The sequence below is a fragment of the Seriola dumerili genome, unplaced genomic scaffold, assembly GCF_002260705.1.
Source record: "Seriola dumerili isolate Sdu_G_001 unplaced genomic scaffold, Sdu_1.0 BDQW01000068.1, whole genome shotgun sequence".
Classification (NCBI taxonomy): domain Eukaryota; kingdom Metazoa; phylum Chordata; class Actinopteri; order Carangiformes; family Carangidae; genus Seriola; species Seriola dumerili.
Window position 1 is genome coordinate 2,011,017 of NW_019174323.1, and position 19,468 is coordinate 2,030,484.

At 39.3% G+C, this 19,468-nt stretch overlaps 1 protein-coding gene across 1 annotated transcript; it reads right to left on the reverse strand.

Annotated features, from left to right (window-relative positions):
- Positions 1-1,260: 1,260 nt before the first annotated feature.
- Positions 1,261-12,047, reverse strand: LOC111220434 (elongation of very long chain fatty acids protein 6-like). The gene is made up of 4 exons (XM_022743522.1): positions 11,775-12,047; positions 7,060-7,191; positions 4,023-4,174; positions 1,261-2,085 (listed from the first exon to the last, which is right to left on the reverse strand). The coding sequence occupies exons 1-4, from the start codon at positions 11,867-11,869 to the stop codon at positions 1,655-1,657; spliced, it is 810 nt and encodes a 269-aa protein (XP_022599243.1). The 5' UTR covers positions 11,870-12,047; the 3' UTR covers positions 1,261-1,654.
- Positions 12,048-19,468: the final 7,421 nt, after the last annotated feature.

Sequence of the window (19,468 nt, forward strand, 5' to 3'; positions counted from 1 at the left end):
CACTGCTCATAAACCACATAGTACGTAATATTTATCAGGGTGTGTGTGTCTCCAGCAAACCGAGACATGTTAACACACACAGTGTGCACATTTTAAATGCTGTGTGTGTGTGTGTGTGTGTGTGTGTGTGTGTGTGTGTGTGTGTGTGTGTGTGTGTGTGTGTGTGTGTGGTGAGTGCTAAAACTAAATGCGTGAAAACATCTCTCTGTTGTTCAGTGCATGTGAAGTCTTCATTCCCTTTTGTTAATCCTAGAGCTACGATCCTGCAGGTTACAATTGTGCTAAAGGCTAAAACACACATGATTTTAAAGGAGTAGTTCAACATTTTGGGAAATAAACTGCGTTAAAGTATGCAGCTGAAGTCAGGGTGTGGTTCAAACTCAATATAAAGGCTGGAGGCAGGGGAAGACAGGTAGCCTGGAAAAATATAACAACCAAGACCTCAAAAACTCACTAATTAACATGCCATATCAGCTTTACACAAACATTGATATGAAGAGAAATGTAAAAATGACAATCAGTGCTTGAACTATTTCTTAAAAAAAACAACAGCTGTGAATGTGCAGTGACCCGCACTATATCTGCAGATACCACAAAGATGTCGTTGGCAGATAGATAAAAGTGAAGAAATAGTCCCTCCAACTGTTACATCACAGTTCATGTGCAGGTGAAACAAATAGATATAGCATTTAAATTAGTCAGCTTTATAGGTGTTGCACAGAACCAGGTTAGCCGTTTCCCCTTGAGTCGTTATGCTATGCTACGCTAACCACCTCCTGACTCCAGACATAAGACCGATGTGGATTTTCTCATCTCACACTAGGAAAGAGTGCAAAGAAGCGTATTTCACAAAATGTTGAAGAAATCCTTCAAAGCCATTTGTAAGTTTTGCTATTGCTACATAGCCAACATTAGCATCAACAGCTGTTTACTTACCAGTGTAGAAGAAACGTTGGGAGGTCAGCATCAAACATCACATCTTGTCTTCTACTGAAGTTAGCATGCTAACCAGCTAGCCCAAGCCAAGTCGGACTCTTATGGCACTTTCCGATACCGAGTCACTGTAGCATCCAAGCTGCCCAGAGGAAGTAGCGCAATGATCGGTGAAGCTCTTGCCAAGACTGGTAAGTAAACAGCTGTTGATGCTAACGCTAGCTATGTAGCAAGAGCAAAACGTACAAATAGCTCCTTTAACAATTTAAAATTCTTATGTACATTTTTCTAGTTCAGAGCTTTTAGATGCACATACAACATACAAACATTTGCTAACCACCTCTGACAAATATTTGGCCCTCATATGGCGGTTTTTTTTGTGAGCGCAAGTTGCCAAGGCAATAAATTAAATGAAGTGAGTACTACGTTAGTCAAACACAAACATGGTACTCGCCCTTATGCTTCTATGATCATTTTACATTGTGTTCTCCCAACTAATCACGAGATCATATTAAACTGTGCTGAGTCCAGACTGGTCTCCTCTCTCCAACTGTGTTTTGAGCTACAGATGCCGATAAAAAGTCAGGTGAGAACGTCATAACAAGAGGAGGACCGAGCAACCGGGTAACTAGCTGTGACTCACACCCTCATGGCCCCTTACTGTTGGTCATTTCTGCTTATGGCACACTTTAATACGACTGTCGAGCACAGTGCAGACGTGCTACTCTGCCTTGGATCCCTTGTCCCCAGAGGAGCCTCTGAGGTAGGTGTTGTAGAAGAACAAGGCAAACAGGATCAGGTAGCTGAGGTACATGAGCGAGCCCCACGTGATGTTGTCCAGGTTGGATGGACAGCGCACATCGTGCATCCAGTGGTACACCAGGCCCAGCACGGCCAGGCCCATCACCATCTGAAGGATCTGGGTGGCCGTAATGACCATGGCGCAGGGACGGGGCACCCGCAGGCCGGCCGCCCGGGCTGCGTAGTAGGTGTACATGAAAGAGTGAACCATGTAGTTCATGGTCATGAACCAACCGCCGCCCGCCACCTGGTCCTTATAGGAGTACCAGGAGTAGAGCAGCACGGTGATGTGGTGGTACCAGTGCAGGAAGATGAGGCGCTGCTTCCGGAGGACGATAAACACTGTGTCACCTGAGGGAGACAGTGGAGGAGGGGGAAGTCATTCACAAGGGCTGGAAACTGAACCTTCATACTTTTTTTTGTATCAACTGAAGCAGGAAATTGAATGTCTGGTCGGAATTACAATCTTGTTTTCTTCTGAGCAGATAATACGTAACTGAAATTACAACTTCGTTAACTTTTAAATGTGCCACCTTTGTCTTATTCTGTTAAATGGCCCTGTTCAGACCTGCATTTACATCCGTCTTCATGGGTCATGGATCATGGGTGGACAGCTCTAAGTACGTCAGTTCATACCTGGCTTTAAAATGCGTCTCGAGTGACCGTTTGTGATCACATATCCTCATTGCATCTTGGGTGCGTTCACACCTGTACTTAAATCACCCGAGACAGATGTTAATACCAGGTCTGAGCAGAGCAACACATAAGGATTTTTTTTTTTCATGTTTTACATGTTCATATTTCTCGATGACAGGTTATTGTTGACGTTTGGGGTGCGTGTATTTGATACAGTCTTTATTGAGCAGACTGGGTTCTGGTCATGACGTGATGGATCCAGTTTCTGATATCAGTGACAGTCATTCAGTCACTGCCAGCTGCTGACCGCAGTCCTCATGTTTACATTAGATAAACTGATTCCAATCATTGTTCCAAATCTAGTATCAGTTCTCTGAATCAGCTGATAACCTGAGTTCAAGTGTTTCATTTTTAGCATCAAAACCTTTTAAACACTATCCAGGTTTTAGGTTTGCTAAACTTCTCTGAAGGAGAAAATGCAAATAAACAATAAAATTATTACCCAAACTATCTGCTGTTAACATTCCTCACAGTTAGATGTCGACAGCTTTGACCTGCTGCATTTACCATAGTTGTGCGTGTGCAGTTTTCCTGTGCCGTGAAGAATTATTATAATCATCTAAGCTGCACTTCCTTTCAGTTTTACCTCCAAATAAAGTGGTTTCATCCATACATCTGAATAAAAACTGTCAGTCTGTTTACAACCTGTCTGATCATGTGACTGCTTGTTTTTCTTTGCGAAGTCTTTGTCCTCAGTGAGAACAACGTTGGAATGAACAGAAACCTATAAAAGTAAAACAGAGGTTGTCATAAATAAACTGATGTATAAAGCTCATATGCACAGACATATACACAGCGTGTGTCCTGCAGTAAAGTGAAGCCCTGACCAGCAGGGGGATGAAGACACACTTCCTGTCTGCAGCTTCAGGAAATGTTGTCTGTATCCATCATACACTAATAGAATTTTCCTGCCATCTCAGCATCATTTCCCAGAGCGATTGGCCTCGGTCTGTCTGACAGAGACCACGGAGAGACGAGATTAACCGCGCAGACGCAGAGAAAGCATCTCCATCCAGAGAGGCAGCTCTTAAGATAATTGCTGATAAATTTACTGGAAGGTTTAAGAGCTCCGAGGAACATACCTCAAGACTGAAATGATTTGGTCGTGAAGTTTATGTCTGGAGTGAAGATGCCTGTGAAAATCCAGGACGTCACTACTGTTTCTTCTGCTGCAGGAAATCTAATCTTTAATGGATTTCATTTTAAATCAATTTGGATGAGGGATTCAAGAGACATACTTAACTTCTTTACCCTTTACACAGAGAGAAATATAAGCATTGCATCTTAAACTGACCTGCTGATTTGGTAAAAGTTTTTTAGAACTCTTTAACACCATTTAAATGCCTCTATTTCAATGTGCAATCAGGACCTGTTTGACTTTGCAATAATGTAGTCTTTTAAAATATTTTATGACAACAGTTAAATGTAACCTGCATCTAAAAAAACTAACATTTCACCTCAATTCAGCCCAGTTTTATCTGAGACATCTGCACTTGAAAGTTTTTGGTTAGGTGCTGCAGGAGTGTGTGAACTGCAGCTTTCAATCAGTCATCACAAAGGGCTGTATCAGGACAGGTTTCAGGAGGACTCACCCAGCTCGGGGGCCTTGCTGAGAACAAAGGCGTAGGCCCAGAACTTGGTGACGGGGGCGCTGTAGAAACTGATGTCACACACCGACTGTCTGAAGCCGCTGGTGGTGAGGACGTGCATCATGTAGAGTCCAGTCCTGAGAGCTCCGATGATGCTGCAGCGAGACCACACCACATGCACACACATTAGTTTAAACCACACTCGGAAATCATACAATTCATAAAGTGTCAAAACTGATCTTTCAAGAAATCAGGACATCAGGACACAGAAATTTTCAGTTGAATGACACTCCTTAGAATCTGTGCCCTAAATAAATATGTATATTGTCCTAAGGGTTATGTATAGGCTGTGATTCCTTCTTATCAATGGTACAATTTAAATTTTCTTGGTTGCATATTTTGGTGCATTAAATAATAGTGAAAACTGTTTCCATAGAATTCAAAAGCTCCAAAAGGTTTATTTGTCTCTTATACCAGAAATATGTGAAGGGAAAAGCAATGCAACAGGCTCCTGTGGCTGTTTAGTAAAAAGAAAAAAAGGGAAAAAGAAACACAAAGGATAAAGAAATTGAGATTAAAAATGATAAATGTGCGTATGTCACAAGTTCAAATATGCAATGTGCACAGGAGGATTCGCTGAAGACAACATGCCAGACGAGGGCGTGGATACAGAGAGGATAGAGTTCACCAGCAGTAATGAAAATAAAAATAAATCCCTGCAGCACATTTTATTTAAAAAGTCTCATCTTCCTTTTCATTGTTGCTATTTAACAGCCATTTTCAGTCTTAATGTTCTACTGTTTAAAGATAATAGACACCAAGTTAAAACACACAATTTTATCACTATCAAGGCATCTTTAAACATTTGTCATTATTTTCTTGTTGAGACCTGATGTGTAATTATTCAGTCAGTGCTGATTACAAAACTATATTTTATATACTATATTTTTCTCCAGACGAGAAAGAAACCATTTAAATTTCAAACAAATCTTGAACTTCAGCCTTAAAAGCTCCAGTTTTACAACCCATGACGTAAAAACATCCGTGGACCAGACTCTGTGCTCCACATGTTCATTGTTCCAGCCCTGCTGCAGCCATAAAGACTCAGTGTTACTCATCTCTGTGACGTCAATAAAAGCCTCTCAGAGCTCTGCAATTACAGTATAGTGCCATCACACATTGATCCAGAGACTGCAGGAAGGAATAACAACACTACCACACACACACACACACACACACACACACACACACACACACACAGATAGGCAAGTTTCAGTTGGTATTTGTTTTCCATATTGACTTTAAAATGTCTAAAATATTCATTTGCAGGAGAAGTCGCTCCTCTGTTGTGCAAAAAACATGAAAATCTCATCATCTTCCTCGTTATGTTTTCTAATTCATAAGGCTGTGTAAAGAGTTTTGTGCTAAAGGAAGAAACAAATGATGTTCTAGATTTTTGTTATTGTCAACAAATCCAAGATGGCGGCACACACGGTTGCAGGAGCTTTGAACTCGCCTAGACGACGTCGTTTTCTTATTTTCCTGGTAGTTTTAAGAGTTATGTTTTGTGTTGTTTTACTCAGGGAGCTGCTTCGTTGTCTTGTTGTTTTTGACAATGACAATAAAGATACTTCACTGTCTGTGGAGCACCAAACCCGCGGGTTACTGCGGATGTAAATCTTTAAAAAAGCAGCTCATAAATATGTAGTGTCAGTTTTTAAAAAGGGGTCAGTAACTTCCCAAAACGGCTGCTCCCTCTACTTTTTAGCAATCGTTACTCAAACAGGAGTAAATAGTGCATTTACTGGGGACTATTTTCAGCTGCGGATGAATAAATATTTAGTGCAATATTGAGTGTTACTACAGTGTGTGTTTAAGTGGTAAAGGAAATACATGGGACTGGGTATCCGGTTACCGTGACACCCAAAAGTCACACTGTCATGCCCTGAGTGCAGACAGCTGAGGGGTGGAGAGGGCGGGTTATACCCACTGCTCGGAGGGATTAAGATTAGAGCGAGGGCTCAGTGCACCACACATCCACCGGTGATGGAGCTCTGAGCTCAGGACGGCAGCACCGCCCGCTGCGACCTGCCAACTGGGTCACAATCTCTACAAACGCTCCTGGCAGCGATTACAGACAGAGTAGGCACCATGTTTGGAATTTTTTTTTTTTTTTCAGCAGTGTAACACTTTGAGTTACATATAGCAGCACAGGCTTTAAATATGTAAGTGTGGTTTTCATATGGTAATTGGATTTCATATAAATGACATAATTCTCCAGGGTATTACTGTAATCTACGATCTCTCATCTAATGGCATGTAAATAAAATGTGGACATCTAATTCAAAAGGGCTTAAGTAGAGGCAGAGAAAAAGAGGAAATCATGCAACAATAGAGATGCACTAATGTTTTTTTTTTGTTATCGATTAATATTTTCTAAATTACCTGATTAATTGTTGGTCTTAAGTGTCAAAAAAATATGACAGAGGATAGGGGGTTTTAGCTTGTGAGGTGTAAAGATCATTGTCATCTTTCCTTTGAGGACACGGCACACGGCTTTAATCCAGTGAGGAATGTGTTGGTGATAGTTGTGTCATCCCACTGGTTTCAACGTTTTGTAGATGTAATCGCGCTCTGTGAGCTCAGTTCCCTCCCTGCACTCATCCAGCAACCGCCTCCTGCAGTCTGACTCCGGGCTGCGTCTCAGTAACTTTAAACGTCTCCTCCCCGCATCTCAGTCAAAACATGAGGAAGGGATGAAAGGAAAAGATGTCGAGTTGAGGAGACGCCATCAAATCAGCTGCCAGTCTATCTGCACAGATAATGTGATGTATTACCCAAATAATAATAATAATAACTACAGCGAAACGAAGAGATGCAGTGACGTCCTCCAACATGTGAAATCTAGATAGATAGATACTTTATTTATCCCCTAGGGGAACTTCTCTGACTCTAAAATGATCCACGACACAGGTTAAAATGGGAAAATGACCAATCATGAAAAGAAAAATCTTTGTGATGTATTAAAGTTGTGACTCACCTGAAGACGGCCAGGCTGAGTGACCACAGCACTAACGGGCGTCGCAGGTTCAGCTTCGGCCTCTCCCTCATGAAGTGCTGACCCCCGAACACGAACGCAGCATACAGGCCACAGAACATGAATGACTTGCTCCTGTGGAGGACAAAACACAATAATGCACTAATAAGCAACGGTGAATAAAGTAGAATGGACTTAATTAGCCAGCCTGATAATTAACACAACTCACTTCACACTGTGCCACCTTAAAAAACATGTACTATTTATAACCTACAGCACGAAAATAACAGGAACACTTGAGCTTTCAATGCTCAGTATGTAAATTTGAGAATGTAGTGTTGTATTACATTGTGTGGTGTTACTATTTTTTGGTCCAGGTGTAATAATATCTGTCTGTTCAATAAATTTAAAGTAAAAAAAAAAAAGAGAGAAAAAAGATCTTCATGACATAAAATCATTATGCACAGAAATACACAAATACAGAGAGAGAAATGAAACATCAACTCTCAAATCCAGGATCTTCAATATCATATGTGGACCTGATCCACACTAACACCAGCAACAGAACAGGGACCCAAGTAATCTGGATTTCTGCTGAAGAGTTTCTAAAGGCTTAAAAAGTTTCACACAGAAGCGTGTCAGAGAATAATAGAATATACAGGTGTGCTCAAACTCCACCTTCTCCTAAAGGAGAACATCTGTAGTCAAAACTCTGTGAGCAGTGTGCAGGTTTTTGTTTTACTTAAACCTTGAGAAGTGAAGGATGTTGTTTTGTGTGACATTTAACAGCCGCTACTTTGGGGAAATTTCAGTGTTAAACGTTTGATTCCACCTGTAAAGTTCAACTGATAAAGAGGAGAAAAACTCTCTTTAACATGAAAAGTGTCCAAACAGCCGATATCTTAAAATCAGTATTGAGCTTCGCTGAGTGAAATAACCTCCAGCGTCACCAGCCCTTCATGTACTTCGACCCCTGTCAGACGACAGAAAGAGGAAGACAACGACTTCCCCTGACAAACAGCATGGCGGCTAAACCCTGGATCACCTCATCAGACCCTGAAACACAAGATGATTATACAGATGTGCTGTGTGCTGTTACGTAAAGATGTTACACAATTAGGGTGAACGAACCAGACGACTGCAATTAAAAACAAATGACATGACTTCACCGTCTGCTTCGTAGGGCTTTTTGGCAGGTCAACACATGATGTGGACATCATGGGTTTTTCAGTTTTATACAAACCCCTCCTTCACCAGCTCAGACTTATTTACTCTGATCATTAAGACTGCAGGTCTGAGTGATGAGGCAATTTTCACTGGGCTCTGCTCCACCTGGCTTATCAGCCCCCACTGCTACAGGTTCAATTACAGCCGGCAGCATGAAATGATGACAGGACAGAAAAGGTGACTCCTGAGCTCAGGCAGAAACAGCTGAGCTGAAAACTGAACACTGGAGGGAAATATTATATTCCTGCAACAAAAAAAAAAAACACACACACACACACTGACCCTGCCTGATTTTTTTGAAATCCTGTCTGTCTTTACATAAATGAAGAGTCTGTGGAGGCGTGACATCTGTGAGGCTGTGTGCGTGTGTCTGAGGTGGTTTGGGAATCAGCCAGATGACAAATCCAGATTGGCACAATACATATTAGGCTGAGTGGATGCTGCTGCTTGACCCAGTTAATGCTGCCGGGGTTTCTGATAATCGTCCCTGGTGGATCCCAGAGTGGCAGAAAAACCTGCATCTCTTTGCATTTAGTCAGTCTAGCTCTGCTCGTGACTACCTGTCTAAATAAAGGATTATACTGTATCTATAATACTAGTTATTATAGCAGACTCCGGTATCTCCTTGATTGATCGATTAGTCTATAAAATGTCAAGAAATGAAGACAACATCTTCATTTCACTTGTTTTGCAAATTCTCACATTTGAGAAGCTGGAACCATCATTTCTGCTTGATAAATGTCTTAATGATTAATTACTTAAAACAATTTTGACAATTAGTTGTCTGTCAATCGCTTAATACTTTTCCCACGCTGTTCTGAACTTTTGTCCTCAGGCAGAGTGAGCAGCATTTCCACAGGGCTGCAATATACAGGTATGTTCATTTTTGGGGGTATTTTTTGTCTGTATTGTGATAGCACAATGAGAGAGAGACAGGAAAGTCAGGGAGAGAGAGAGGGGATACCATGCAGCAAAGGCTAGCAGGTCGGACTCAAACCCATGGCCACTGCGGCTAGGACCAAGTCCATGTGGCACGTGCTCTACCAGGCGAGCCACCGAGGCGCCCCACAGAACAAAATGTCAAATGTCAAAAATTTGGCAACCAAGTTAAATAAAGCTGAATGGAATAAGAGCAACATCGTCAAAGGAAATAACTGAATTATAATTTGCAGTATTTCTGGGGACACCTGAGGTTCAGGTGGTTTGAAACAGACCACTTCACCTCCAATGAAGACTCTATCGACCAGATGTTACCAATCCACATTAAATACAGGTACTTTGACAATGTCATAAGATTGTGTTTTCCCTCTCAGTTACATCCAGCTGTTAGCATCATGGCTACGCGAGTATACAGAGCTAAAACTCAGGAGAACAGGGCTCTGGTATCAGATCAGTACTCTTTACTCTCTACAGATACTCCACAGAGTCGAGGTATCAGTATCAGGAGAGAAAAGGCCGAACTGGTGTGTCTCTGATAAAGACCACCTGAACTGAAAACTGTCAAAATAAAATCAGATAACCATCAGATGATGCTGAAGGATTAAAGGAATCTGACTCTGGTGTCCAGCAGCTCTCAATACACACACTTCCAAGAGCAAGTGCACTGAAAGAGATATGTGAGAGTGTGTATATATGTGTGTGTGTGAGAGCCAGATAAAAGGAGGAGAGCTATTGTTGCAGGCTAAAGGTGTGCAACTCATTAATACTGCCTGAGAACAGGAGCTGATACAACAGAAGACGCCCCTCTCTCTCTGCAAACTGCAGCACCACAATGCAACACGGTGCATGTTTCACTTTAATTACACTCCTGTGTAACTGCGTGTGTGTCCTATGCAAAAAAAGGGGAAATTGAGGAGAGACAGGTGATAGTTTGGGCTGAGTATCAAACCTTTATATGTATATATTTTTGTACTGACCACAATGAGTCAAATCTGAATGTCTGATCAGATTCATGATCTTGTTTACTTCGTCTCAGATCCGAAGAAGATTTCAGAAGATTTTGCTTTTTTTGACTAATTTTTAGGCAAAGTTCAGGTTGCATTTAAACATTTAATATTTGAGATGTTTGATATATGTTGTTAAAGAAAACAGTGTGGTTTACTATCAGTTAGTGGATTAATCCATCAGTGGAACAACAGAAAATTTATCTAATTAATCAACGATTTTCATAATTTTTCATTTAAGTCATTTATAAAGCTAAAAAGCTCCATGCTCTGCGGCCGTTAATCACTTGTTACTCTTGAAGGTGTCTATATTTTTCATGCTAAGTGCAGAGTGTGCAGCTCCTGGACAGAGCAGAGGAGGAGGAATGGGAAGCATTTGGCTGCTGCTGCACCTTTTCCTCTGAGCTTTATGACTCTTCATTTGACAGCTCACTTGCCTCTGTGACAGAAGCACAGCTGTACAACGCTGCGGTCATGCACGGCTACATCAAAGTGAGGCTAAAAAATGCAGTCTTACTAGGTTTCCCTGGTGGAGTTGCTCAATGACGGATCACTCCCTCTGTTAGACTTTTTATTGGGCAAGCAGAAAGTGTTTATATGAGAGGTGGAAAGTTATTAAATACAGCTGCTGCTGCTACTGCACAACAATTCAATTTAAGATACTAGTTAATCTGCAGGTTCAGACTAATAACACAAAAATAAATTCTGATGCATTATTATGGGTTAAGATAAGGAAACAAGCTTCCATGTAGCATATAACGTGGTAGTTGTTTTTGTCCAAATACCCAAAAATATTTAGTTTGCAATGATATATGAGAGGAGAAACAGGTTATCCTCTCATTTGAGAAGCTGGAAATCAGAGAGTATTTGGCATTCATTCAATATTTTAGCATGAAAAGTGACTGAAATTAGTAATTGTCTTATAAAGTCTTTAAATTTTCCCATCTGCACTATAATACACATTATTCTGAAAGGGACTACTCTGCAAAATTACTACTTTTACTGATATTGATGCAAATACTTTTGTACTTTTACTACATGTTTGTACTAAATGTTGAATGCATGAATTTTGCTTGTAATTGAGTATTTCTACACTATACTATTTCTATGTTTATTTAAACAGCTGTTAATTAAATAAAATCAAGTCCTTCATTTAGACCATGCCTGGCCTATGGGAGCACAGATGAAGTCATTATCATTGCATCCTCAAGGACATTTGAATTAAAGCGGGTAAAATTGGACTCTTCCGCTTCTTCAGATAACTGCATAATATTAATGAGTTTCAGGCTAAACTGTGATGCATCAATGTGCATTATAAATCATATTAATGCAGGAAGATGTGACCAGTTTTTAAAAAAAACGGGAGACACCGGCGGGTCCGCATGGCCAGCAGCCCTGACAGGACATGAAGTACAGACAGAAGCCCACCACCCACCACAGTCTGCCGCGGGAGAGGAGGGAGGAGGAGGAGGAGGTGGAGGAGGAAGGCGTCGACATTTTCAGTTTCTCTTCTGGTATTTCTGTAAGTTAATTTTCTCCTCTTCTTACCAGTTTTCCTGCATCCATTCCAGGGCTCGTCGTTCGTCGAAACGCCGCTCGAAGTCGTACTCCGCCAGCGGGGAACTGAGCTCACTCTCGTTCATTTTTAGGAGCTTTCTCTTCCGTTAAATTCCCGGGCTCTAGAAGTTTCTGGAGGGAAGGGACGAACACGACCGCGCTGAGCTGGTCGACTGACAGGGAACAGTGTGGCTGCTGCTCGTATATCCAGCTGATATTAGCTGGATTATCACCGGTTAGAGTCCGGAGCGATGGGAGGATGCGGCTCCACCAGATGCACTTCCCACAGTCACTTTCGTCAGGGATACAAGGTACCTATCATGAAACGATGAGCTTCCGCTTTAAACTTTCAAAATAAAACTTGTTGCAGCTAAATAAGTTACTATTGTTTTTAGCCTCTTTGTAATATTATTTTATTTATTCATTTATTTAACAGCCTAGCATATGTCTGCTTCCTGTCTGAATAATAATATTAATAATAAAAATTAATTATTATTATTATAATACATTAGCTGAAGCTGTATCACTAAGAATAGAGTAGATGTAGTCATTTATTTAGTCATATTTAGTAAATTTAGTTATTATTTGCATTTGAACTTCTTATTCTTCTACTCTTTTATTTTTTGGCATTTACCACAGCTAAAAGCTGTGTCTGTAAGGGTCTGCACTTGTCAGTGTGGCACTACATTCTCCTTATTACATGATTTCTCTGACGCATCTCATCTACTAAGAGCAGAATTTTGATTCAATTTCAGACAATTTCCTATTATTTCTTTCTTATTTATAGATTTATACATTATAAGCATATTCACTTGCAGTTAATTTCACATTCTAAGTAACGTGACAAGTCATTTTATAAATTAAAGATAGATTAAAATAGAAAAAAGCCAATTAACAAAGTATTGAGAAAGAACCAATAAAGAACTCAGTAAATTAATTAATAACTGGAAAGAATAATTTAGCACACTTTGCAGTCCTAACTTTTATTGTGAAGGTAAAAGCCGTGATTTCCGCTATGTCTCACTCTGTCAGTGAGCGGGTTGACGCAGCGGGAGCACGTTCTCGGTCTCGAGCATGCAGTGATGGAGGCAGAGGGGGCGGGGCTTGTGTGTGACGTTTAGCGTCAGGTGGAATCGTGAACATTGAGACTGTTTAACCTCTGAAGAAACTCTGAGACCAGTCTGAGACCAGTCTGAGGCCAGTGCATGCTATTACTGGTTTGTTTTATATGTTGGAAATATAGCAAACTGGTAGTGGTGGAAAGTAACTAAGTACATTTTCTCAAGTAGCCTACTCTTCTTAAATACAGTTTTAAGGTACTTGGACTTTACTTTTGTATTTCCATTTATATTACCGCATACTTAATTGTACTTTTGAATTCACTATATTTATTTAGTTACTAGTTACTTTGCAGATTCAATTTAAATAAAAAAAAAATAGAAATATAATAAACTAATAAATTATTAGTAGGTCTATAGATAGATAGATAGATAGATAGGTACATACATACATACATACATACATACATACATACTTTAGTTATCGCCTAGGGGAAATTCATGTGTCCATTAGCTCATGAGTTAATAAATGAACAATAATAATTAGATTGATCCACTTCCTTTGGCTGAGGTGCTGTTTAGCCTGATGGCAGTGGGAACAAAGGATCTCCTGAACCTCTCTGTCCTGCAGCACAGTGAGATGAGACATTTGCTGCAGCTGAAGCTGCTTCTCTGTCCTGCCAGAATATTGTGGAGAGGATGGTTGGTATTGTCCAAGATGGCCTCCATCCAACAGTCCTGAGTGAGTCCAGACTCCTGCCAAGCACAGACCCAGTCTTTCTGACAAGCTTATCCAGTCTTCTTGTGTTCATGTCTGACATGCTGCTGCCCCAGCAGACTGCAGCATAAAAGAGTACACTGGCCACCACTGACTGATAAAACATGTGCAGCATTTCACTGCAAACGTCAACGGACCTGAGCTTCCTGAGGAAAAAGAGCCGGCTCTGCCCCTTCCGGTAAATGGCATCCGTGTTCAGGGACCAGTCCAGTTTACTGTCCAGGTGCACAGTTAAGCTACCAGGCAGTAACCTACATGAAGTAGTTAAAATGAGCCCCAACTTCACAGGCTGCAACATTAGCAACTTGGATCAATAATTATGACCTAACATTATAATATATAGAACTGTACAATTTTGTGTTATTGTGTGAGAAGAACATCTAAAACATTTGCACACTATTTACAATATTCAGGGCCAACCTGTATAATAAGTACTTTTGCTATTTTTGATAATACTTTATTTTGAATGCAGCACTTTTACATGTAACTGAGTTTCTCTGCATTAGGCTATGTTATTGCTACTTTTAATTAAGTAAATATCTGATTCTTCTTCCACCACTGTCACCAGGACAACGAACACTATTTTACGCTTCAATTTTATGCACAACACCTATGTAGCCTAAGGTTTATCTTATCTGATTTTACTTTGTACAAGTGTGTAATGCTGTATATAGGCTGGTATGCATTTTCTTTTAAATAAATCAACAACTAGGCCTACTTTGATAACTATTCAATCATTTAAGTAATTTTTTCAAGCAAAAATACTATGAAAAAAACAAAACACTGACTATAGCTTTTTTATTTCTGGGTGCTAATCTGAATAGATGCTAGTTTTAATAAACTGAATATAGGTTTTGGACTTCTGATCAGATAAAACAAGATATTTTCTAACATAAAGCCCTGGTTAAATATGTTCAAAAAATATAGTTGGTGAATTTTATAAAGTAATAGTTTCATTGCTTATTAAGTCACTTTGATAAAAAAAAAAAAAAAAAGTAGGGGAAAAGTCTTAGTGTAAGCCTTTTATCTGTGTTACTATAAAATCCAGGTATTGCCTTCTCACACCTGTGCAGTGGACGGTTCTTTATCTTTACTTGCTAATCTTTACTGTAATAACTCACTAAAATTGAAATTGCTCATTGTTGGAATCTGTGCAAAAGGGCAGTGAGTCACTTACACTACCTGTGAAGCAGCGAGGTGTGTAGTTACATAACACTCCACTGAGTTGCGCCAGAGCAGTGCAGGACACGATCAGGGCCGATTTACCAACAGGTCAAAGATAATCAGGTTCATTATGATGAAACTGATGTCTGTGACTTTGTTGAGCAACGGGAATATGCACAACAACATGATAAGGGTCTTACAGCCGGTCCTGTTTCATTACCTGATCTTTAATACCTGTGTCAAAATCCAGATTTAAGACCTCTATCATTTTAGCTAATATTATATCCAACTTTATTTACTGAGACAGAAAATCTCTTTATACAGCCATGTTTGGACCAAGATAGGAACAGTACCTTAAAGATGGTGGTTATAAAACATATAGGAGAATAAACAAGATCAAGATATGATTAGAACTAGTGTTTGAATATGATAAAATAACAGCAATAATTACACCACTACAAGGAATACAAAACACAGTAGATTCAATAATATATCCTAATGTCCCAAACACTGACAGCCAGATTAGATAATCCCAGATGTGAAAAAATATTGTGCTTACATGATACATAGTCATAATGAATTAGACTGGTTTCAGTACATACTGTGATGTACTGCAGGAAACTGATGCTCATTTTTTTGAGGGACATAAAAGTTAATCATATTTTTGTGAATAGTTTAATTCGTTTGTCTCTTTGTCTGACTGCAACTGCTTTATGTGACTTGCTAACTTGTATTTAATCAAATTGAAATAAATAATATGTGCACAATACCCCGAAATGGGGAGAAACAAGCCAAACAAGTCCACATCCAAACTTCTTCTCATTTGGAAATGAGAGTAAATTTTGCTGCACTCCACATTTGCAGTCTAGTTAGATTATCTTATAAAACAGCTGTGAGATGTAATATTTGAATTAAACTACTCAACATATCTGTGGGAGTCAGTGATCCAACACTAATGAATTCTTACAGATTTGTGCATGAATTGATCTTTAAATTTGTTTTTTATACAAATCCAAAGGATGACTGATGGAGTCAGAAATTTTCTGTAAGGTTAAAAATTAAAGAATGAACATATGAAGGGTCATCAGCTGGACAAAGCATTACAGCTGTTACTGTTTCCAAACAAGGAATTTATCACCACGCCAAAAACCCCAAGAATCCGGAGATATCCTTTTGAGATTCTTGCAAGAATCTGGATCATATCTGGAGCATGTCTGGAGATTTTTTGATATGACATCTTACAATGCCGTGATTGGAGCATTTTGTGAAGTGTAAACGCAGCGGACTTCAGACTGATTGACATACTTTAACCAGAGAAGACACAGTGGCACTTCAGTGTCAAAGTGGAGCAGCTGCTGGGGAAAAGATTTGTTAAGAGCCTGTTGAGGAGACAGAAAAGTGAAAACAGCTCAGACACTGAGAGTCTTTCAGCAGCCGCCTGGAAACAGCTGATGCCCTTTGGTCCACTTCCACCAGAGTGCATGATGCTCCTCTCTGCCAGCAGGCGGCAGCCAAGAGCAACATGTTTCAACATGCTGCATGAGTGCAGTGAGGCAGAAACTGGATTCAAACCAAAGGAAAACACTTCTGTTTAAGGGTATGTAATCAGAGTTTTGTCAGTTATTTCTTAACTCATTAGTTTCATTTATTCCATTTACGTTTCCTAAACAAAATTTTGCTCAAAATATAAACTACATTGTGAGACAATATAATCACATCCCATGATCGGAAGGGAGAAAAGAGAACAAAAAGTTATTATTTATTTATTGACTTAACACAACAACACACAATATAAAACAACTTTAAATGATCAGATAAAGTCTTTGGGTCTGAACAGCATCTTATATTTACAATACAGCTCTGTCAGCACATCAATTAATTTAGTAAGTTAATAAGTTAAAGAGCTTCAGGTAGAGTTTAGTCGTATGATCATGTCAGTCAAACTCACAGCAGCAGCATTAAACCTGTTGTATTTTGTAGCAGTGGAGGCTCAGAGAATTAAGAGATTGTATGGGGATGAGGATGAAATTTAACGCTTTGAATCTGAATACTGACAGTTATGGAACATGCCTGGTACATAATACGACTGAATCACCCCTCTCTTGATTGTAGATGTCTCTAAATTATTAATTTACTTGTCAGCGCAGCAGTGGGACTCCATTTAGAGTAGAACAAGATCCAACGGGATGATAGCAGGAGTTATAATGAACTCAGTCTTAATGCATTTCAGACCAGTGTAGTACAGCAAATTGACATTAATGTCTCTGGCAGGAAATGAGGTCGACAGTTTGGACAAGCATGAACATTGGCAACAGTCACGCCCATCACTGTGGTCTGAAAGGACACAAATTACAGCAGGAAAATATCTCTTGAGTTTATCTCACCTGCCATGCCTTACAACATCAGCAACTACAGAAACAATGAAGTTCGAAGAAAGGGGTTGAAGTTTGAGGGCTGTTTGCTAAACTGTGTAACAGGTTGTAAAAAAAAAAAATTTCATACCTTTCTACCATCGTCACTTGAACGTAAAAAATCATTTAGATACCGCACTCTACAAACAAAATACAGACTTGTTTCTTCTTCATCTTTGTCCACTAGAATTAACAAGTTATTTAAAAATAATAAACCTTAATGTTTTATATTTAAATTTGTGATTAAACCACATCAAATAACATGAAGTTCATTAGAGTCAGAGGCTGCAACTGCTAAGCTAAACAGCGACTCTTTTCTCCCCTGTTAGATGCTGTCTTATTATTATATTTTTATTTTATTCTGTTAATATTATATGTGTTATAAAAAATATCAATTATTAAGATTTTGGAGCATCAGAATTGATTTTTCAGTTACAGGAAACTGGAAAAAAGTGTGCAAATTTCTTTTAGCTACAGCTATCTTTTTAGCTAGCTGTATTAGCTTGAGTTAGTTTTTGCAAATTTTAAATGTCTTTAATCAAAAATTACACATTTCTATTTCGTTAAAATTTTGATGGAGTAAAAAAGATGTCAACTCAGTTTTGATCAAATATGCAGTGACTGTGCAGTTCGTTCCTTCAAAGTGGTTCCCAGCTTTATTAACATTCAGATCAAACTGATTTGAAAATGTATTCATTATTTGACAAAAACAGCAGCACTCCAGAGAACATCGCGAAGAGATTCATGGACATCTCAAGGTGTTCCAGCGTTGGTTTAATTATACAGGAGTGTGTTTGTTTCCCTGTGGAAATTATTGATCTCATTATTGCCAGGAAACAACACCTGAACAGATTTAGTACTCTGTGTTGTTTATGCCAAAGAAATTCAGTCCATTATCACCGTCAAACTAAATCTCTGTTGGATGGAGAGCAAGTAATTTATAATGTATGAAAGTAACTGTGGATCTAACACAACACAATTTTGTCATTGTTTACATTGTTTATTACTGAAGATAAACAATGTTTATTTCAGATTTTATTCATATATCAGCGCTGTAGCTTTTAATTCTTGTGTTTATTCTGTTTTTATGGGGGATTTTAAATGCCTAAATGAAAACAAAGAAACAAAGAAACAAAGCAAAAAACAATACACACTATTATATGTATTTCCTTTTTATCTATGCATTTGCAGTGTATAACAACTTTACTAAACAATTATTTAGCTTTTGTTAGGGGTCAACTGGGCCAAAAAGATCCTCCTATAAGCACAGTCCATCCCAACTCTTAATGTGAAAGGCTGTCTGTCATGGCTGCCATCAGTTCCTGTCAGTGCCATGGATGCCACTCCATGTGCCACTCTGCATTGCTGCCAACTTGTCCTAGTGGCCATCCAAGGTACTGCACCAAAAAAAATCCCCTGAGGCCCAAAAAGCATTTTCCACACAGACCACCATTACAAAACTGCTGAGACCTTCAACTGTAAACAAGGCCGGTTTTTACTCTTTTTATAATGAAGTTTTAATCTAAAAAATAATGCTACTCTCTGCTGGTCATCACTGAAATGCAACACACATAACTTTTATTTTCTGTGTTTTGTTTTGATTTTAAACTGCCATGGAAAATTCATGTCACAATGAAAAATAACCCATTTCGTTATTGAAGACAAAACGCTAAATAATTCCACTTTTAATGTATTTTTTTCACCAAGCACCAACCTCTGAGGCTGAAAAATGAAGCCAATACAGAAGTACCAAAAAATGCAGTTCCTCTAATGACCACTAGAGTCTGGCTCCAAAAGTGAGTCAAACCCCATAGACTCTCATGTTAAAATGTCCAACTTTACAGCAGAAATAAACATGTTTGCTGACTGGATGGCAAGATGGCGACAGTGGAACAGCTCACTCTGAGCTTCAAAACGGCTCCTTAGAAACTTGTGGGTGACATCAGGGAGGCTACGTCCATCTTCCATATATTATATTATATTTTGGCTAAGTCTTTACTTGTTTTTACATTACTGCCTTGTATATTTTGGCTCAATGCCTTTTATATCTAATGTTAATTACTTTGAATCGCATTGCAGTCGAAATGTGCCTTACACTTCAACTTATCCAGACTCCTTTTCCTTGATAACACAACTCTGATCAACCTGAGTAACTCATTCCTGCAACTAACAAACTGGTGCTCATGAAGGAGGCAGAGACTGGGCATGCCCGAGCCGGTGGGGAGGGAGAGGAGAGGAGGCTGCATGGGAAAGACGGAGAGAGAGAGAGAGAGA

Excerpts from the sequence above, each read along its gene's own strand:
- LOC111220434 (XM_022743522.1), bottom strand. The coding sequence starts at position 11,869 with ATGAACGAGAGTGAGCTCAGTTCCCCGCTGGCGGAGTACGACTTCGAG. Across the intron at positions 4,175-7,059 it reads CTCAGCCTGGCCGTCTTCAG|CATCATCGGAGCTCTCAGGA; the intron begins GTGAGTCACAAC and ends GTCTCGCTGCAG. Across the intron at positions 2,086-4,022 it reads CAGCAAGGCCCCCGAGCTGG|GTGACACAGTGTTTATCGTC; the intron begins GTGAGTCCTCCT and ends TGTCTCCCTCAG.